At 37.5% G+C, this 19463-nt stretch overlaps 1 protein-coding gene across 1 annotated transcript in view; it reads right to left on the bottom strand.

Annotated features, from left to right (window-relative positions):
- Positions 1 to 19463, bottom strand: part of CCDC171 (coiled-coil domain containing 171) — a gene marked incomplete at both ends in the record, with an annotated part of 152274 nt that overhangs the window by 127856 nt on the left and 4955 nt on the right. The window contains 6 exon segments of the mRNA XM_080638297.1: positions 5885 to 6031; positions 12114 to 12295; positions 14463 to 14479; positions 14481 to 14523; positions 15106 to 15280; positions 17805 to 17943. Of these exon segments, the coding sequence (XP_080494423.1) occupies positions 5885 to 6031; positions 12114 to 12295; positions 14463 to 14479; positions 14481 to 14523; positions 15106 to 15280; positions 17805 to 17943 (703 nt within the window).

Raw genomic sequence — 19463 nt, 5'->3', positions numbered from 1 at the left:
GTGTTAGAAATGCTGATGCCTCTCGATCATGGTAAGGTGGAGCCATCTCCTGTCCGGATAATAAACAACCTTTTAGTAACTATAAAGTTACTTAACTAAAAACAATTCTTTTGATGTCCCTTATGACTCTCATGCTCAGTAGCTGGCAAACCCCAGTAACAGTTCATGAACTGATACTATTACTTTATTCATGCACAGATACGATTAACCTGTAACCTGTTACTACCTCCTGCAGAGGGCTAGATAAATATTAAAACAACTTTGGTCTGATAATGAGCTAAGTCCAGCCTTCAAACTGGACTTGAATAATATAATGACTTAGGAGATGACTTAGGAGACAGTTAAGAGAAAGGTCCTTTCAGAAAGTCCATTATGACAATGAGCTTGTCTCTGGACACACATGAACTTTGGAGCCACCACAAAGATATCACCATGTAAAATGCTTAGAGGATATACAAGACAGTCAGAGTAGATAGAATTCCTAGATGCCAGTTGTGGAGACACTAGAAAGCAGAGGATTAAGTAAGGGTAAGATATTAAGAAGCATGTAGTCATAGAGGACAAAAAGTAGCTTAAATTTTAGCCAGTAGCACCGTTAACTAGCTGAGGAATGTGTCCTCTTTTGCACTGCTCGAAGCTTTTTCAAGTCTTTCTTACAAGGGCTATAACTTATGTACCATTGCAGGCTATGGTGAAATAGGAGGGGGAAAAAAAAAATACAAGGTCTGTGGGTTTCACGGGGTAGGGAGGAGGAGGGTGTTTTTACCTGGGACCTAAATTTATGTTTCACTGACTTAGACACAACAAGAAATTTAATATACCCACAGCCTTACACTATTGCATATACATATACCTTCAGCAAAGGCAGAGGTGGACTTACAGGTGGAAAAGCAAGAAAAGCAATGTGAAAGCTAAGGAAACGTTCTTTAAACGGTAACTCAAAGTCTCAGAAGTATGGCAACATATCTATCTCAAAAATAAAATGGACCAAGTTATGAGACATTTTTCAGGCCTCATGAAAAAGGCTTAAAAAAATCCAAGAGACCTTGAGCTCCAGATTACTAAGAGATGGCAGCGTCAAACACATAAAACAAACAATAGAGAATGACTACATTTCTGTGAACAAGACAATGAGTTTGAAATTTATGAACTAATACTTCTTTTCCTTATAGCAAAATTCACATTCCCTTTTCCTCCACTGTTTGTCAAACAGCTTTCCCACTCTGCTTTCTGCAAACTAGGCACACCACCATAAACACTATTTTTTATATACAAATTGCTTTATATTTCTCAATAAATCATCTTCGCAGAGCAATGGAGCTAAAGGCTAAAATGAAAGACACTGCTTCCAGAAAACTGGTTATCAAAAATAGTAGTATCTTGGTAAGTTCAATATAAATACATCAAGAATTTGTGTGACTACTTATTCTCAGGCTAAAGATGAAGAATGATAATAAAGTTCCAATCTAAATTTTCCACAGTATGAGGTACGTGTTCCACTTCAGGACTCCATGTCCATGCAGTGTTACCACGCTGGTATCACTGCAAATTAGAAAAGCTAGCAGGTTAGACACTATACCAACAGCTACCTTTTGGTTGAATAATCCACAGAAACTTGCCGTTAGTCCTTCTTGTAGTTTCTAATTCTATAAACTAGAAATGTCTTATTCTAGAACATGTTCAAAATATTGAAGTGCAGCATCTGTAAAGAAAGAGGCTAAACACACACACACACTACTTTCACAACTAGTTCCCCTTTATTCATTCAAGCATGGCAATATATAGCTTATAGATACGGGTCTGAGCCATGAAGCCAAACAGCAACTACATCAGTTGCAGTGACTGTTTTCAGTCACTATAAATTCCATTCTATGAACAATCACTCCCCAGGCTGCTTCCCAGCCCAACCTTGCACCCAAACACTCCCTGGCTTACTCAAGACCAGTTGCACCCTCAGCAATTCTTTAATTATGCACATAGCGGGAACAGGATGGCTTGCAGTTCCCAGACTGAAGAACGAAACCAGACAAATATTAGGAAAAAACAAAAAAAGGAGGGGGGCAAAGATTTTTTTCCACCTTCATTCCTATATAACATAGGCTATTAGATACAAGCTTTTGTAAGAGTGCCATTGTACAAAACCAAAAATACTCTACCATTTTCTTTCATTATTGAAACAAGTTATTTTCCCATGGACTTCTCTCTTATGTCCAGCAGAGGGTAGTGAAAGAACAGCTTTGTGAACTCCAAGAAAGTTCATCCTCAACTGCCTATCAAGTAGCAGTATATAACAAAAGATTGCAAGATTGCCTTTGAATTAGACATTCTATTCTGAACACAAATCACCTTAAGTTCACTGCCATCAACAAGAACTTAAGTACACATTTTCTAACCAAATGCCCATTAACACAAGGTACTCTGTGTGGAAATTGAAATAAGATGTTTCCTATGTCCATTCTCCCACAAAACCAAATTTCTATCTATAAGCTAAAAATTCCATGAAGAGAGATAAAGAAATGTAGGGCTACTTCATGAAAAAAAATGTAGACCATTCTGTCTCAGGCATACTACTCTAAAGCTTTTCTATCTGAATGCAAATCCATCTTAAACAGTGACATCATAGGCAAAAATAAGTTTTCTTTAACCACAGCTGGAAGTACAGGACTGGAGTTTTAAATTCACAACTAGTACACCACAGTACACATGTAACACCACATGGGCAGAAAAACACGGAGACTTGGCATGCACAAGTGAAAACTACTGCACAGGCTTTAGTGCCCTTATTTAATGCCCCTTCCACAATGTATTTGGCAACTAAGAATGTTATCCACAGAAGCTAGAACACTAATGAGCCAGCTATTAAAGCAGAGAAAAGCAAATTCTACTAAAATTAACATGTTTAATCCCCTACAATCTCCAGGCTTCACAGAAGCACCTCCTTCTACTTGCAGAATGTAATAGAATCATAGAATAGTTAGGGCTGGAAAGGACCTTAAGATCATCTAGTTTCAATCCCCCTGCCATGGGCAGGGACACCTCATACTATACTATGTCACCCAAGACTCCATCCAACCTGGCCTTGAACACCGCCAGGGATGGAGCATTCACAACTTCTTTCAGCAGCCCATTCCAGTGCCTCACCACCCTCACAGTAAAGAACTTCTTCCTTATATCTAACCTAAACTTCCCCATTTTAAGTTTAAACCCATTGCCCTTTATCCTATCGCTGCAGTCCCTAATGAAGAGTCCCTTCCCAGCATCCTTGTAGGCCCCCTTCAGATACTGGAAGGCTGCTATGAGGTCTCCATGCAGCCTTCTCTTCTCCAGACTAAACAGCCCTAACTTTCCCAGCCTGTCTTCATATGGGAGGTGCTCCAGTCCCCTGATCGTCCTTGTGGCCCTCCTGTAAAAATGTCCTTTTAGAATGGCATAGTCCTTTCTTTTGAACGCAATTAGAGATGAAGATTGTGCTCTTTTCCCCTCCTTTGTGCAACGAGTCTGTCCTTGAACACCATTTCATTCCCTTACAGCCTCCAAGACCAAAATTCCAATAACTGAGCTATAGAGGTGAAGAGCAGCTTATCTGGTCCCTTTGGTTGAGGTCTTTCCACTGTGTCTCTGCATGAAGATCTGCTAATACCTCTGCCTTATTGTGCTCCAGAAGGTCAGACAGAAAGAAGAATGAAAAATTTATAAATCAAAGAAAGGTTGCAACTACATTTCAAATTCATTTAATAGTAATCTGTTCCTCAGTATACAGTTTTTGGGAGAAAGGGTTATGGGTGAAAGAGCAACTGAAAATAGATTTTACTAACCTGAACTTTGAACTTCAGAATCCTTGCAGCCTTTCATGACCACAGAAAATGCACTTTTAAGATGCAAACGATGATGTTGTTACAAATTCTGGAGTTTGAGTCCACTATCTAGTATGAAGACTACAGTAATCAATACTGTCTACAGTATGATCAATATTGAAAGCTTGAAATATCTAGTGCTTTTGCTTCTTAAAGAATAAAGGTATGTTCAGAGATGCTCATTAATCTCTCTTTGACTTCAAGTATAGAACATATATATAGTTATTGTTGGCACTTTCAGACACTAACACACATGCTATTTACTTTTGAGACGGTAAAGTGACATGCAAGCAGACTAAGGCATATGCTTGCAGCCTAACTTAGACTTTCTTTTTAATTCACAGGGACTTGTGTTAATTTGCTTAAAACTTTTGAGGTTTCATCCTTAATCACTGCTAAAATAGCTATACTTACAAGTTCCACAAGACCGATTTTTCTGTAGTCCGAATGTGTTGTTTTCTTACGACATTATTAAAAGATTCAGTAAGTTAAAAGAATTTAATAAAAATCAAGCAGCAATAGAAATATCTTAGCTGATTCTGGTTTATCAGCATTCCCTGATAAAACCATCTCCAGGGCACAGCAGTTATACATTTGCAAGGAACTGAGTGCTTGCTTCTCAAATTTAAATGATGAGTACACCAAATCAAAATATTGAGAAAGATAAATAACTTGCTGTCTTGCCTCTCCTCATTTCAGCTCATGATTCCCATCATGACATATCAATATATTAATTATAGTTAATATATAAAGTTAATATAGTTAATATATTAATATAGATAATATTAATATATACTAGCTATATTAATATATAGGTTATATATTAATATAGTTAATCTATTACTGTATAGTCAACATATTAAAAGCCATGAAATTACAAGAAAAAACAACCCTTGTTCAAGTACTTGGAAGCAAAAATCTTTGTTTTTAAAAGGGCTATTGAAACTTCACAGTATGCAGCACTTTCCAGCTGATGTTAATTCTGCCTAGCCCAATATGTGCAGCTCACAATATACCTGAAAATAGATTTCCTGTAGATCTCTTTGAGGGCACAAGTATCTACCTTGTTGGTCAATTAGTAAGTGTTTTTTAGTTGATGAGATTTGATCTTCCCTGTAGGAATTTTCTTTTGTACTTCATTTTTAATGCAAGGCTCTACTTAACCTAGCAATCAATGCTTTAAACACTTCTTTTGCCTTTAAGAAAAAAATAACAGAAAACACCTGAAAACTGTATGCCATTTACTCCTTTAAGGGCTCCGAATACCCTGCAAGTGCCAATTCTTTAAAATTCATTGCAGAAAATATTTAAGGATTTTTAAAGAAAACTTACATCAGGATAAATAATCATTCAGTCAGTATGCTTTTCTGCAGTGACAAACGTTCTACCAAGAAAGTCTTGGTCCAGACTGTTCATATAGATATCTTATTTACTACAAAGCCTATCAGTGGACAAACAAAATGTTGAAACTTAGGAAAGAACTAGCAGCTTAGTAAAAGGAGCACATTAAAGACTTGAAACTTCTCAGCAACAGGTGTCACTCAACAGACAGGCAAACTAAAACTACCTGCAGCATTTAAGATAGGAAGAGGTTGCCGTAACACCACTGTAATCTTCCAGTATGCTATGCCCCCTAACTAGCACAATATCTGATGAGTTTCTCAGCTCCAGTAGACTCTTCACTGCCAATCCACTAATTGTCAATTTCTGTTCTTAAATCAAAAAGGTAGGGACATAGACAAATTAAGAGATTAGGGAAAATGTACAGATTTCCCAAAGTAAAGTTAGCCTGGTTTTCACACTTACATGAACCTTTTCCCATCTGCTGTTCAAACACCAGTCTCAAGTCAGGCACACAGTGTAAAGAGCATTCACCTATTCAGCCTTTTCTGTGAAACAGATGTTCAACGTTCTGCTAATCCAGTATGCAGAGTTCACAGCCTAACTGGAAGGTTCCATCCTTCAAACATTAAATTGCTCAGAGTGTCAGCTCTTGTTAAGACTAATAGCAATAGTCAAAAAAGCCTTACTTCGAGTTCCTTCTTCAGTCGCTCCTCTCGTTCAGCACTGTATTCAAGCTGATTGGCCTGGCGCCTCAGCAGCTCAGTACAGCCACTGTGTTCCATCTCCACATCTTTCATTTTCTTACATATATTTTGCAACGCATTGTTTTGTTCCTAGGGGGGAAAAAAAAAAAAGCATTAAGAGATACTTTTACTAAGCTAAAGTATTATAGTAAAGAGATCAGAAGAGGAATACTTTGTAAGTGGAGACTACATTAAAACAGGTTACTAAAATTAACACATTAGCACATGTCAACAGAACCATTTACCCAACAGCAGACATGCTCTTCATTCACCACCAGGTAAAATGTGTTGGTTCAAAAACAACTACAAACATGACCTTCTGAGGTAACACTAAAATTAGAGCTAATTCCCCACCTGAAATGTTCTCTCTAAAATAGTACAAGGCTGCTCTTCCAGTCTCTTCTTGCTCTCAGCTCAATGGCCGTCCTGGAAATGGTTAAGTGCACTTGACAAAATGATACATAGCGACTGAAGTTCTATTTTCTTCTGGTTTTAATAGTCAGAACTTGAAATCGAATCAGACATTTTTAGAAACAGTTACTCCCATAGACTAAGTAAACTTCATTTCTTTTATTCTGAGAAAGACTTTCATCTGTCTAGAAATGTAATTACTTTAAAACATGATCTACATGAACGACAAAGTTCTCAGTAGAATAAAATAACCAAGCTGTTCCCCATTTCAATTTCTACATTCAGAAGTTGAACTAAGCTACAGGCTGGAATAATTACTAGCTCTACTGGACTCAACAGCTCTGTGGAGTCACTGCTACAAAATTCACATTCACACCACACCCGGCTCAGAGGAAAGTAGCCAAATAATGAACCCGCACTAGTCTAGCACATACTTAAGTTGGAGATCCCAGAAGTCCCCAAAAGACTAGCTTTGGTCTAGTGGACAGGAATAAGCTCTTCTGTAACTAGCATCAGAAACAAGCTATAAATCCTGTGATTTAGTTGGAGGACCTTTGGAGACCCAATTTGTTAAAATGACTTTCTGTGCAAAACACAAAAAGATTACAATAAGTCCTTCTGTTCATTTACTTCTATTCAATACCACCGCAAGAGACATTTTTTGAAAATAAACGAGTTGGTCTGCAAATTCTGCTATTACCCTTACATTACATAACCTAGTTCTAGAAATTACTAATCATCTACAGAGCAGGAAAGAAGAGGAGGAGAAAATTAATTATTCATATAGAATGAATCTTTGGAAGATTGAAATCTGACAGAACCATGTTTATACACGAAGATCAAAGAAATTCAAGTATTTTCCAAAGTTTGCAAAACAAATCTCAGAAGTTCTTCCAGTTTGAATGTAGAAAGCTTTGGCCAGTCAAACATGATAATAAGGGAATCACAGAATAGTTAGGGCTGGAAAGGACCTTAAGATCATCAAGTTCCAACCCCCCTGCCATGGGCAGGGACACCTCACACTAAACCATGTCACCCAAGACTCCATCCAACCTGGCCTTGAACACTGCCAGGGATGGAGCATTTACCACATCTCTGGACAACCTGTTCCAGTGCCTCACCACACTCACAGTAAAGAACAACTTCCTTGTATCTCACCTGAACTTCCCCTAAGTTTGAACCCATTACCCCTTGTCCTATCACTACAATCCCTGATGGAAGAGTCCCTCTCCAACATTCCTGTAGGCCCCCTTCAGACACTGGAAGACTGCTATGAGGTCTCTACGCAGCCTTCTCTTCTCCAGGCTGAACAGCCCCAACTTTCTCAGCCTGTCTTCATAAGGGAGGTGCTCATCCTTATTGTCCTCATGGCTCTCCTCTAGACTTGCTTCAACAGCTCCACATCTTTCATACGTTGAGGACACCAAAAATGTATACAATATTCCAAGTGGGATTTCACGAAAGCAGAGTAGAGAGGCAGGATCACCTCCTTCAACCTGCTGGTCACGCTCCTTTTTAATGCAGCCCAGGATATGTTTGGCTTTCTGGGCTTCGAGCACATACTGAGGCCAGCTCATGTTCAGTTTCCCATCAACCAACACCCAAGGTCCTTCTCCGCAGAGCTGCTCTGAATTGCTTCTACACTCAACCTGTAGCTGTGCCTGGGATTGCTTCAACTTAGCTGTAGGACCTTCTACAGTGCTAAGTGTTACCAACTAGTAAGCAAAACCAGTAAGTTTCACAGGCAGTATACAAGAAGCATGCATGTGAAACACATGAATATAAAAAAATAGGAACCTCAGTATATCAAAAGACTGGAAAAATAGTATACCTGGACATGGACTAAATTTAAGCTAATCCTCTTTCTTTGCAATAAATATCAAGTCAATACACAGGTTTCTTCCCAACAGCACACTAAAAGGAAAAAAATACCATTCTTATAGAAATACACAACTACTCCCACTCTTTGCCACACTGGAAAGACACCGAGACACTTATCTCTTCAGGTACATTTTGTTGATAATCTTCCAATTATTAACAAAAGTGAGCTGGGAAAAGCACTCATGAAGTAAGTAAGACAGCGTCTGCTGGAAAATAATACATCAAGACTTAAAAACATCTTACACTGTAAATGTAGGTAACATTAATCAGACTAAAAATCAACATGAACACATCAAGCTTGTTGTACAAGTCAACTGGAATTGTAAGATTTCAGAATCTTAGAGATGTCTCCAAACTTTTTGGACTTGGTAAGGAACTGTGTAAGATTATCCTAGCAGTCACCTGCACAGCAAAGGCTCAAGGAGAAACAAACTTCACCATGTAACAATAAATATATACACATAAATGTATACCTGCATGTCGTATACACAGTTACTATATATACCTGCGTACAAAAAACATGGCTGATTTTATTTTTTTTACGTGTATGAACAACACTATTTCACAAGTAGTCTAAGCAGAAACAAAGTTCTTCTGTGAAGGATTATTACATTCTTCTGATTAACCACAAGGTGATGCTATTGCACTTGCTATTGAACTCCAACATCTTTTTGTTAGGAAGTGGATGGCATGCTAAGCATACCCAATACAGCAGACTACAAACACGTTGGAAAGCAGAGTGGATTACTTTCCTTTCATATCTTAGAGCCACATTTCAATAGGTTAAGCTGACTTCATCTTCATGCCTACCTCAGCATTTTCACAGCCAAGTTCAGAATTAAGAGTTCATGGAGTGCAGGATTTGTATACGTGCTTAGAATCTCATATTTATGTACATATTAAGACCTAAATCAAATTGATTTTAGCTTTCATTTCATAATTTTGAATAATTATAGAAGTATTTAAACAGGCCTGTAAATGCACAACACAAAAAACTGGAACACATTTCACTATGAGGGATACATTTCTCACTATGCGAGTAGTGAGGGACTGGAACAGGTTGCCCAGAGAAGTTGTGGATGCTCCATCCCTGGAAGTGTTCAAGGCCAGGTTGGATGGTGCTTTGAGCAACCTGGTCTAGTGGAAGGTGTCCTGGACCATGGCAAAGGGGTTGGAACCAGACAGTCTTTAAGGTCACTTCCAACCCAAACTGTTCTATGATTCTACGGAGTCATAATTTATAAATTCAGATCCCTCTGACATTTACTGCCAAGCTTTCAAGCAACAACTAAGACAGTCAGGTATATATTTAACAATTATTTATGTATTTTCATTGGTTGGAAAAGTCCATATTTAACATTTATGTATGTATTTTCAATTTGTTGTAATTTTGTTAACTATACATAAAATCTGTGACCAGGGCAATGGGCAGGAAAACAGCTACAGAAGCAAAGTGGAGAAATACGTTTTTACTACTGAAAGCAGGTTAGGAGTTGACACTTAGTACTGAATCACATGTACCTTAGGAGCAAACAATTTTCTAGCTCTAATATATTTACCAATCAAACACCTGCCTCTGCAGATCACCTTTATTTCTGAATATATATCCACTACATACAATATAATGTCTCAAGCAATCTAGTGCTCCTTTTGATCTGATGCCAAACACCACTTGAGAGAGTGTAAATTTCCAACACTGCTCTTTTTATACAGTATTAAGCTCACTTTTGAAGAAAAAGCATTTTGAAGAAAAGTCCATTCCAAAGCCTCCTCAACCTAACTCTGCCTACTGTTAGCCAGAACTCAAGAGTCAAAGCTCCACTCTTAGCCTGCTTTACCTGGCAACTTAAGGAAGAAAACTGTATCTAAAAATAGGTTTTTTCATAGCCTATACCTAACCCTAATTTTCTAAGCATCAACTGTGAGTGAAAAATGAGTCATTGAGTGTTGAGCTTCTGTTGGTTACAGAAAAAACTGAGGGTATCACCTGTAAATCAACTTGAAGGTTTTTCTCTGAAACTTTCTCTTTCCTTGGCTTTTTCTGGGTTGCTGGTTTTTTGGCACTGGGGCTTGGTTTTCTGGGGGAGAGAGAGGGAGGTTCGTTGTTCGTTTTTTTTTTTTTATTTGGGGGTTTGGAAGGGTTGTTTGGTTGGCTTTGTTTGGGTTTTGCTTGGTTTTGTTGTGGTTTTGTTTGGGAGGGTGGGTATGTTGGTTTAACTATTAATTTACAGTTCTTTTAACTGTTCTTTCAAAGCACTGTTCAACATATCCACAGAATTACTGGGGAGAGGGTAGAGGAGGGCACTTCTTTTTTGTCCTTCATTCAGAGAAAATCCAATTCAGTGGCATCTTTCTCCACCATCAGGGCTCCTGGTCATTAAGGTAACAAGAGAGCGCAACTCCTTTTGCAGCCCATCCACAGAAACCCTACATATCCACACATTACCTGATTTCTACCTCAGGTCTCATTACTGCACCTCTCTTTCCAAATCTTGCCTTCAAACAAAGAGCTAAAGATTCACTACACAGCATTTTTGGAATATATATAATTAAGGAATTCTCTCTGCCCTGTTTTTTTAAGTATTGCTCCTACAAGTGCTGTACAGAGTCCAACCAAGGGCACCATAATGTAATACAAGTAGGTCTGCTGTCAGAACTTCGCTATCAAGCTGCCAGGTAGGGATTGTTTTGTCACACGGGAAGACTTTTTGGCACTATCCCAGGCTTGGAACTGATTGGGTGGGAAAAAAGCAGGCCTAATTTTCTACCATTTGACCAATGCCCAGACCAAGTGAGACAGGCCTGCCATATCTTAAAGGGAGCTTTAAAATAAGAATATGAAGGAAAAAAAAAAAAAAAAAAGTCTTGCTGACTAAAAGAAAGTGAATCTCTTTAGTAGCAATCTGTTCTCTGCATATGTCATGCATACGACTAAAAGGCTATCAGCCTTACAGAGCATCTGCACTTCACTTCTTTAAAAGCTTAACTACAGCCGAATACACTTTCGATTTTCCTCCAATGGTATTATTACACTGTTAAGATATAATGTTAATTCAATTGTCAATTTAAAAGATTAAAATTATTACAGTTGTGCAATTGTTTGTGTCCCTGTAGAGCAGGTAAACGTTGGGTATGTTAACACTTCCACACCATACTACCATATTTCTTTGAAAAATAATACAGTTTTAATAGCTGGACTGGACAAAAAGTGTTTAAAAAGTTTGTATTTTTATTTTACAAATACACCTAAAGAATTTACGCACACCAGTGCATGTCAACTTTGAAAATTACTTTTTTCATTAAATACAATGAAATTTTCTGAAGAATAACACCAGAGTCTAAAACAGATTATAAAACCATCTCTCAGTTTTAAATGGAGTTTTTTGTAACTAAAAGGCAGATTTTCCAACAGTGGTCATTTTTCATATGTGGCATGGAGTGAACAAGGTACAATGCAGAGCTGGAAACACCATCATCACTATTTAAGTTCCCTTACCGTGTACAGTCTCTGTATTATACAAATTATTTCCATGTTTACAGGCTGTTAGATACCAGACTGCTAGATGTTGGGTGTCCTTGATTTTACTAACTCAGCTTTGCACAACAGTACAAATGGGCCTCATTGCCACTGTGCACTGGTAACTTGGTTTAAGTGTTTACCATGAAAATCAGCCACAACACATTCCATCAAAGCAAGACAGACTGTGACACACTAAATGTAACTTTATAAAGCTATATTATTCAAAAATATTCTGTAATATTTAGCTATTTGTGGGATTTTTTTACCCTACATGAAAAAACCCCAAACCCACCACACACTTTGCACCAAAAAATCCTTACCAGCATCTCTTGCAACTTTTCAACTATTAATACATCATACCTGCAAAAAACTTTCCAGTTTTGTTCTTTCCTTGAGAAGCAATTCATATTCATTCTTGCAAGTTCTACGGATATCATCCTTCTCACTTGCATGTCTTTGCTGCTCTTCTTTCCACTTCTGCTGAGCAATACAAAACGTTTTCTCAGTCTCTTCCACTTTCTGCTGCAGTTTTTCATTTAATGCTATTGTTTACAGAAAAGAAAGAAAACAAGTAGCACTGCAAAGCATGTTCAAAAAAAAAAAAAAACCACATAATGATCATCAGTTCTTCTGTGGATTGTGATATCCTGTGGGACACTGGAGCATTAACACGTCCAGCACTGGACAGCAATACCTTCACCACAAGGAAACAATCAAAATTGGTGCTCCTGTAGCATATTTCACACAAGAACATAGAATGCTTCAGAGATTTTTATAGATTAAAACTCTTCTCCTCTTGGAAAAGAATAAAAATTAGCAGTAATTCTTTGAAGTGAAGTCTCTATCACATGGAAGCCTTAATTTCAGATTTCTTCAACATTTGGCCAGCTTATTTTGAATTGTCTATTTCATAGAGATGTTAGCCTGTTTCAATTAATTCTGAGGTCAACTTTTGTGACAGTGAAGATAAGTACCTGCCCCATGAAAGGGACTGTAGAAAAACCTAAGCCAGATTGGGCTAGCAGGCAAAGGCTTAGCTTTTCTAAGGAAATATAATGCTGCTCAAGAGATTTAAATCTCCAGCCAAGCAAATGCCCTAAAGGGGAACATTTATATACTCCTCAGTAAAAGCTTACATGGTGCAGAAACCTTCATTATCTTATGATAATGATAAACTGTTTACTTAAGCAGTCTGACTTGGAGTTCTGCTTTATTTTACAAATTTGCTTTCAAATGAAAGTACTTTGGATTAGCTTTACATTTTCCTGAATACAACTAGCTACACTGGCAATTAAAAGATCATCATTTTCTGACAGACTTTTATTTCAAATTTATCCTAGTTTTTTGAAATTTCTTCCCAGTCAGAGAAGGAGAAAACGAACAGAAGAGGCACACTAAGACAACACAGAGAATCAGTGGACACGATGGGAGAGGATTGTCAGACAGCACAAAGGCAAGCCTGAGAGCTGCAGAAAAACAATCTATAGGAAGTACTGAAGAGGACAAGGCACAAATGAGGCATTCTGTACAAGAAATAGTCAGGGTCACATCAAAGCACCAAATGAGGTTAGGAAGGCTCCAGGTGACCCGGGAAATCAAGCAGGAAGTTATAAACTGCAAAAGAACTGACAAGCAACACCATGATAATTTGACTCTTTAGCACTTGTCACGGAAAGAAACACAAACAAACACAAACCAGAAAACCAATGTAATTTACTGTCAGTTAACAAGAATTCCAATTACCGATTCTGGTATTGAAGAAACTAACACACATACTCATCTAACAAAACACCCTTGCTTCCGCAAAACCTCTCCTACACCCTTTTGTTCTCCAGTCTTCTCACCACGCACAAGCACAGTTCCCTCAGGAAGCTGACAGCCATGTACTGTGGTTCCTTCATCTGCAACAGTCCCTTTTGAGTTCTGCCTCTTGGTGACTGCATGTCACTACTTTGGTCTCAGCCCCTCCTCAGGCTGCAGCTCTGCTGCTGTCTCTCCTGCCCTCCCTTTTCTGCTCCTCTTCCTTCACTCTTCCTCTCAGCATTTACCAACCTTTCTGAAACCTGTTTTGGCAGAAATGCCATGCGCTCTCTGATGGGCAGTTTGGCGCACTACGGTGCATAGGTTTGCCAGCTGTGGAGCTGGCTGGGACCAGCACCAGGCAGACCCAGACCTCTTTCCTCCCACAAGGTGGCCCTGCAGACCAGCACTCACCACTGAACACACTGACACAGCAGTCAATGGGTTTTCCAAATCAAAGTGAATCACAAAATGAGATTTAAAGTACTTTAAGACATACACACTACTCGCTTCTAAACTGGCAAGGAGTACAGTGAGCATGCAGAGAATGAAACAGCTTTCCCCTAAGTGAGAAACTAGCACTTCAAGTCTTTAGCTTGCAATCACGGGGAAATTTCCAAAGGGAAATCAAATGCATTCTTCCAATTTGCAATCCGTAAGATTTTTGTGCGTGTGTGTCCTCCAAAGGATTGAACAGTGCAGCTTTCTAATTGCCGTAAAAAATACCTGATAACTTAAGTACTTGCAAGTCTGCAAATCTCCTTCCATTCTTGGAAAGATAAAAATCTGCAAGAAGAGTACTCTAAACTCCTCATGGAACACAAAAGGTTCAGCAAACTCATAAATGCACCTCCTGTACTAAATTAGAAAGGTACTATACTTAGGTAATTAAAAATGCACCTCACTTACTTGTAAGAATGAGAAATATCTCTGTTGAGGATCAAGAAAATCTGAGTTTCTGAACACAAAACTAGCAGGGGAAAAAAATGTCTAGGGAAAAACCTTCCCTTCCATATACTACTGTTTCAATATACATGTTCCATTACCTATAAAAAGAGAAACAAGGATGATGATAAGAAAAGAAACCAGACATGAGGAATTAAAAGCTTGAAACCTTTGAAAAGATGAAAGAAAGAAGCAATATGATGAAAACTTCTGGAAAAAAGTTGTTTGAAATAGTTCAAATAAACAGAAATCGACTGGGATTTTTCTTTCTTTTTTTTTTCCCCCTGAAAAGGCAAAAGAAGAACTGCTGGACATAGTGATAACCAGGATGTGGAGACAGCCAACAGGATTACAATTGGGTACAAGGACAGCACTGAAAGAAGGAACAATGAAAGGCAAGAGGCAAGAATAAAAACGGTTGATTGGTTTAACAGGTTAGTTCTAATTCAAAAATTCATTACAAAAGCAGATGGATAAGAGATGGGAAAAGTAAGAGAAGTCCAAGAAAAACAGCAATAACTAAATTTAATTAACCATTGCTTCTCACTTGTTTGCCTAACTTGGAACTGACTTAGCCTTTGTTGATGTTTGCTTTTTTGAAACTTACTTTGCAGTTCCACAAGTTTGGTATTTGCATCACTTAACTCCTCTTCTGCAGCATACGTTTTCAGACGACCATCTTTTCTGGCAATTGCCAATTCATACTCCAGATGCTGTCGAACAGCTTCTCCTTTCTCAATTTCTGACCGTAATTTGACTATCTGGCTTTCATAATCAGACAGCTAGAAAATAAATTTGTTTCAGAAAACTGGCATCAATGCTCTTTTGAAAAAATACATGTTACAGAAATACACCTACAGAGTATTTTTTAAAGATACTTTGAATCACATTTACAGCTGCCTTCTTAGTCCACTTCAGTGTGAAATATAGACTTACAAATGCACATCTACGCAGATTTTAAGTACTTTTACCGGTTTTATGCAAACTAATGTTCCTATTCTTAGATGAATTTCACCTATCTTAAACATAGCCCTCCATTTTTCAAAAAATACACTACCTTAAGAAAATAAAAGTCATAATGCTGTCATCTTCCTGCACCTCAAAGGGAAAACTGCAACAACAGAAACATTATATTCCACAAGCAATTTTCTAGTAAGTTTCTTCAAATTTAACACTTAAGAAAAACAATTATGTTGGAATGCTAGACTATCAGACATCTAATAACTCACAAGTATGTGTATGAACATAAAATTCAGCTCAATGATGTTCAGTAGTCAAATAGAATGCTATTAAACTTAGCAGACAACAAACTAAGAATGGAAAATGCTTCAAAAAGTTATCTTATCCAGATTAAGAAACATAGTCTAGTTATTGCTGCTAAACTAGATCCAAAAAATCAAGCTCAAACTATTTCAACACAAGAAGGTAGAAAGTAAAATACACAGAATCATAGAATCACTCAGGTTGGAAAAGACTTTTAAGATCATCAAGTCCAACTATTACCCCAATACTGCCAAGTTCACCACTGAACCATGTCATTGAAAGCCTCATCTACATGGTTTTTGAAATACTTCCAGGGACAATGATTCCACCACTTCCCTGGGCAGCCTGTTCCAATACCTAATCACCCTCTCTGTGAAGAAATTTTTCCTAATATCCAGTCAAATCCTCCCCTGGCACAGCTTGAGGCCATAACCTGTTGTTCCTATTGCATTCGTTACTTGGGAGAAAAGACCAGCCACCTCCTAGCTTCATCCTCCTTTCATGTACTTGCAGAGAGGGCTAATGTACCTCTTGGGCCTTCTCTTCTCCAGATTAAATAACTTCAGTTCCCTCAGACATTCCTCATCAGACTTATTTTCCAGACCCTTCACCAGCTTTGTTGCCCTTCTCTGAACTCACTCCAGCACCTCAATATTCCTTACTATTCCTTCAGAACATCTGCAAAGCAGCTCCTTGACTTCAACAATATTGCATGTAGGTAACTTAAGCATTTCCATTATCTGCAACTATAGATGAAGTGAATATGGGAAAAACAAACAAAAACCAACAACAAAGCAAATCAAAATAAAACAAAAAAAAAAAACCAACAGTCTCAAGTTTATCTGCATTGCAAACCAGAATAGGAAAATGGCACAGAAGACCCTTGTGCACCCCCATCTTTCAAATTCTCAGTTTCAGAGGGGTTTTGTTTGTCTGAATCCAGGTAATTCCAGAGAGAATTGCACAGAATCACCCTGCAGTTGATAGGGCAATGGGAAAATAACGAGTTAGCTGCAGCACAAGAGCAAGTCATTGTGGGAGAAACAGAAATTTCTTAATTTGGCTACACACCCCAGTAATAAATGGATATGGAACAAATGGTTCCATAAACGTGGTTTATTCGCTGGATTTGGCCAAAAACACATGAATGAACGGCCACATCAACTGCCCCTAGCAAACTGATGAGAACGGAACTGTTATCTGTAGTAGTAATAATACTTCTACACAGCAGAGTTTAAACCATGATATGAGCTGCCAGATTGGCATTAGCAAATCTGGCTAGTGTTTCTAGAACCAACAAATCCAAATCCGATTACAACTGTACTCAGTGCTCACCTTCTCTTACCTGTACTAGCGTGAAAGCTGATAAAAGAAAGATTAAGTATTTTCTTACTACTACTTGATTTTAATACTAGTTTGCTACAATAGCGTCAGGGAAAACCTTTGTAATACAGGCTGATTATCTCCCTGTGAATGAAGTTCTTGTTAACAAATATGAAGTTACTGATAAACACATCACCACATCTGTACATTATACATCATTACAGCTGTAAAAAACTGCTAATTTGCACAAGCTGAGATACTGCAAGACCACTAAAAGACATAACAGCCGGATCTGGTATATACACAAAAAATGCGTTACTAGGTTTATGAGTTGCAAACAACTTCTGCAGAATTAAAATGATACTCTAATACCCTGCAAAAAAAAATATAAATAACAACTAAATCAGATCTTTTTATGAGGCTACAGTCAACTGTGGTTTTTAATTGTGTCTCTAGGCAACCTTACCTAACAAACCACTGGTAGTGGCAGTGACTCCCTTCTCTGGAGAAAATTCGTACTCTGCTTGATGCATCTTTTAACTATCAACAATGCCAGCAGATGTACCTATGAACAGGTACAAAAGGTCTGTACAGTGCCACCTTCCTTGTTATTCTTCAGCTAATGACTGCTTTTGATAGTCCACGCTAGAGTATTATTTTAATGAAACAAGATCACATTTATTCTGACAGTAAAATAAAGCAAGCAAAAAAAGTCCTTACTTCTTGATTGTGTTTAATGGTTAAATCTAATTTTTCCTTTCTAGCTTGACAGAGTTTCCTTCTCAGATCTTCAGCGGTATACACTTCTGATTCATTGCTGTTTTGTAGTAACTGTGACTCACACTTGGCATTATGTAAGCTGCAAAATATGAATGTTTTCAAAAAACGTAAGTATTCCTTTTAAGTTGTAATGCTCCTTTATTTCACTGATCAGATTGCGAGCTCAAAGTTCTAAACATTCACTTAAGCAAAATTCTGTCACACAGTTGCCACCATATTATTATTTTTCTTTGAAAAAAGAGTTATACAGAAATGCTTATTGTGCGCGATATGAGATGCTGCAGCAGGAACTACTGTTAGATACACACTTCAGATTTCCCCAAATTGATTTAAACATAATACGGTTTTTATCAACTTTAATTATCACCACTATTTTTTTCAATAAACTTTCAGGATGCTTAAAAAAACATTATTCCAATCACACTAAAATGACTAGCAAGTTTTTGTTTGTGTCCTGCAGCAAGGCTCATTTTTCAACATGGATTACCATCTCAAAACCATTTCTGCCATGAAAAACAAATGTACATACATAGAACAAAAATCACTCTTCCACATTTGTCTTCAAAGATATATACTAGACACAAGCACCTGATCACAAACAACACAAATTAAAGTTCTAGTCCTCTAAAATACCCAGGATCTTCATTTCCACTATTTCAGTTAAAATGTACTTGGCAGCTAGCAGGAACAGCCCTTCAGCACCACAAGCAATATTAAAATAATCAAAACAAGCTTTTATAAATAGAATGAAAAATTAGTATAAAAAATACATATTTAATTAAAACAGCCCAGTTTACTAATCTTATATGCAATTATTGCAACTTCAAACTGAACAACTTTTGAATTATTTCAGGAGTTTAAAATCAGTTTTCACATTATTTTATATATGTAAGACTGGCTGCAATAATTAGTCGCTCCACACAAAAGCACAAGTTGCCAGGATCACTAAAAATGAAATATACTGTGAAAAGAAACAGGATTATATTAACCACAAAGTTGGCAACATGTCATACAAAACTGAAAATACTAAAATAGCTTACCTCTGTCTAGATGAGGTCTTAATTACAGAAATGTCAGTCTACCAGGATTTAATTATTTGTTATATTTAAAAAAAAAAATTACCACTTTACCCCTAGGTTTGTGCAGAGGCACCACCATTTTCCATGACTGAGAACTCAACCTTATGATATGTTTTCTACCAATAAAGACACAAATGTCATCAACAGGGGGAACAGTAATTTAGATCAATTGTTGACTTTAAAGACATTACTAATAATAAACGATGAAATTTCAAGGTTCCAGCTGCAGCCTCTAAATATTTTGTAATATAATAAATATTAAGTCTATTCTCCATTTATAAAACAGATCTATGAGTTCAGAATATTTGTGTATCATCGGTAATTGTTCCACAGGGAACAATTAGTGTAAGTACAAATGTACTTAACACATTTTATATGTTTAATAAATGCAGACGATAAGGATCACTAAAACCTGCATGTACTACAGAAAAAAACACAGGCACATTTATTAGCTTTAAGTGTTTACTACGGGAGCTATACCCAGAGGAACTAACATGACTCAAAATCAGCAACAAGGTAA

This window comes from Psittacula echo (assembly GCF_963264785.1).
Source record: "Psittacula echo genome assembly, chromosome: Z".
NCBI classification, from domain to species: Eukaryota; Metazoa; Chordata; class Aves; order Psittaciformes; family Psittacidae; genus Psittacula; species Psittacula echo.
The sequence above is the reverse complement of the archived record's forward strand: the minus strand, read 5'-3'. Positions and strand labels throughout refer to the sequence as shown.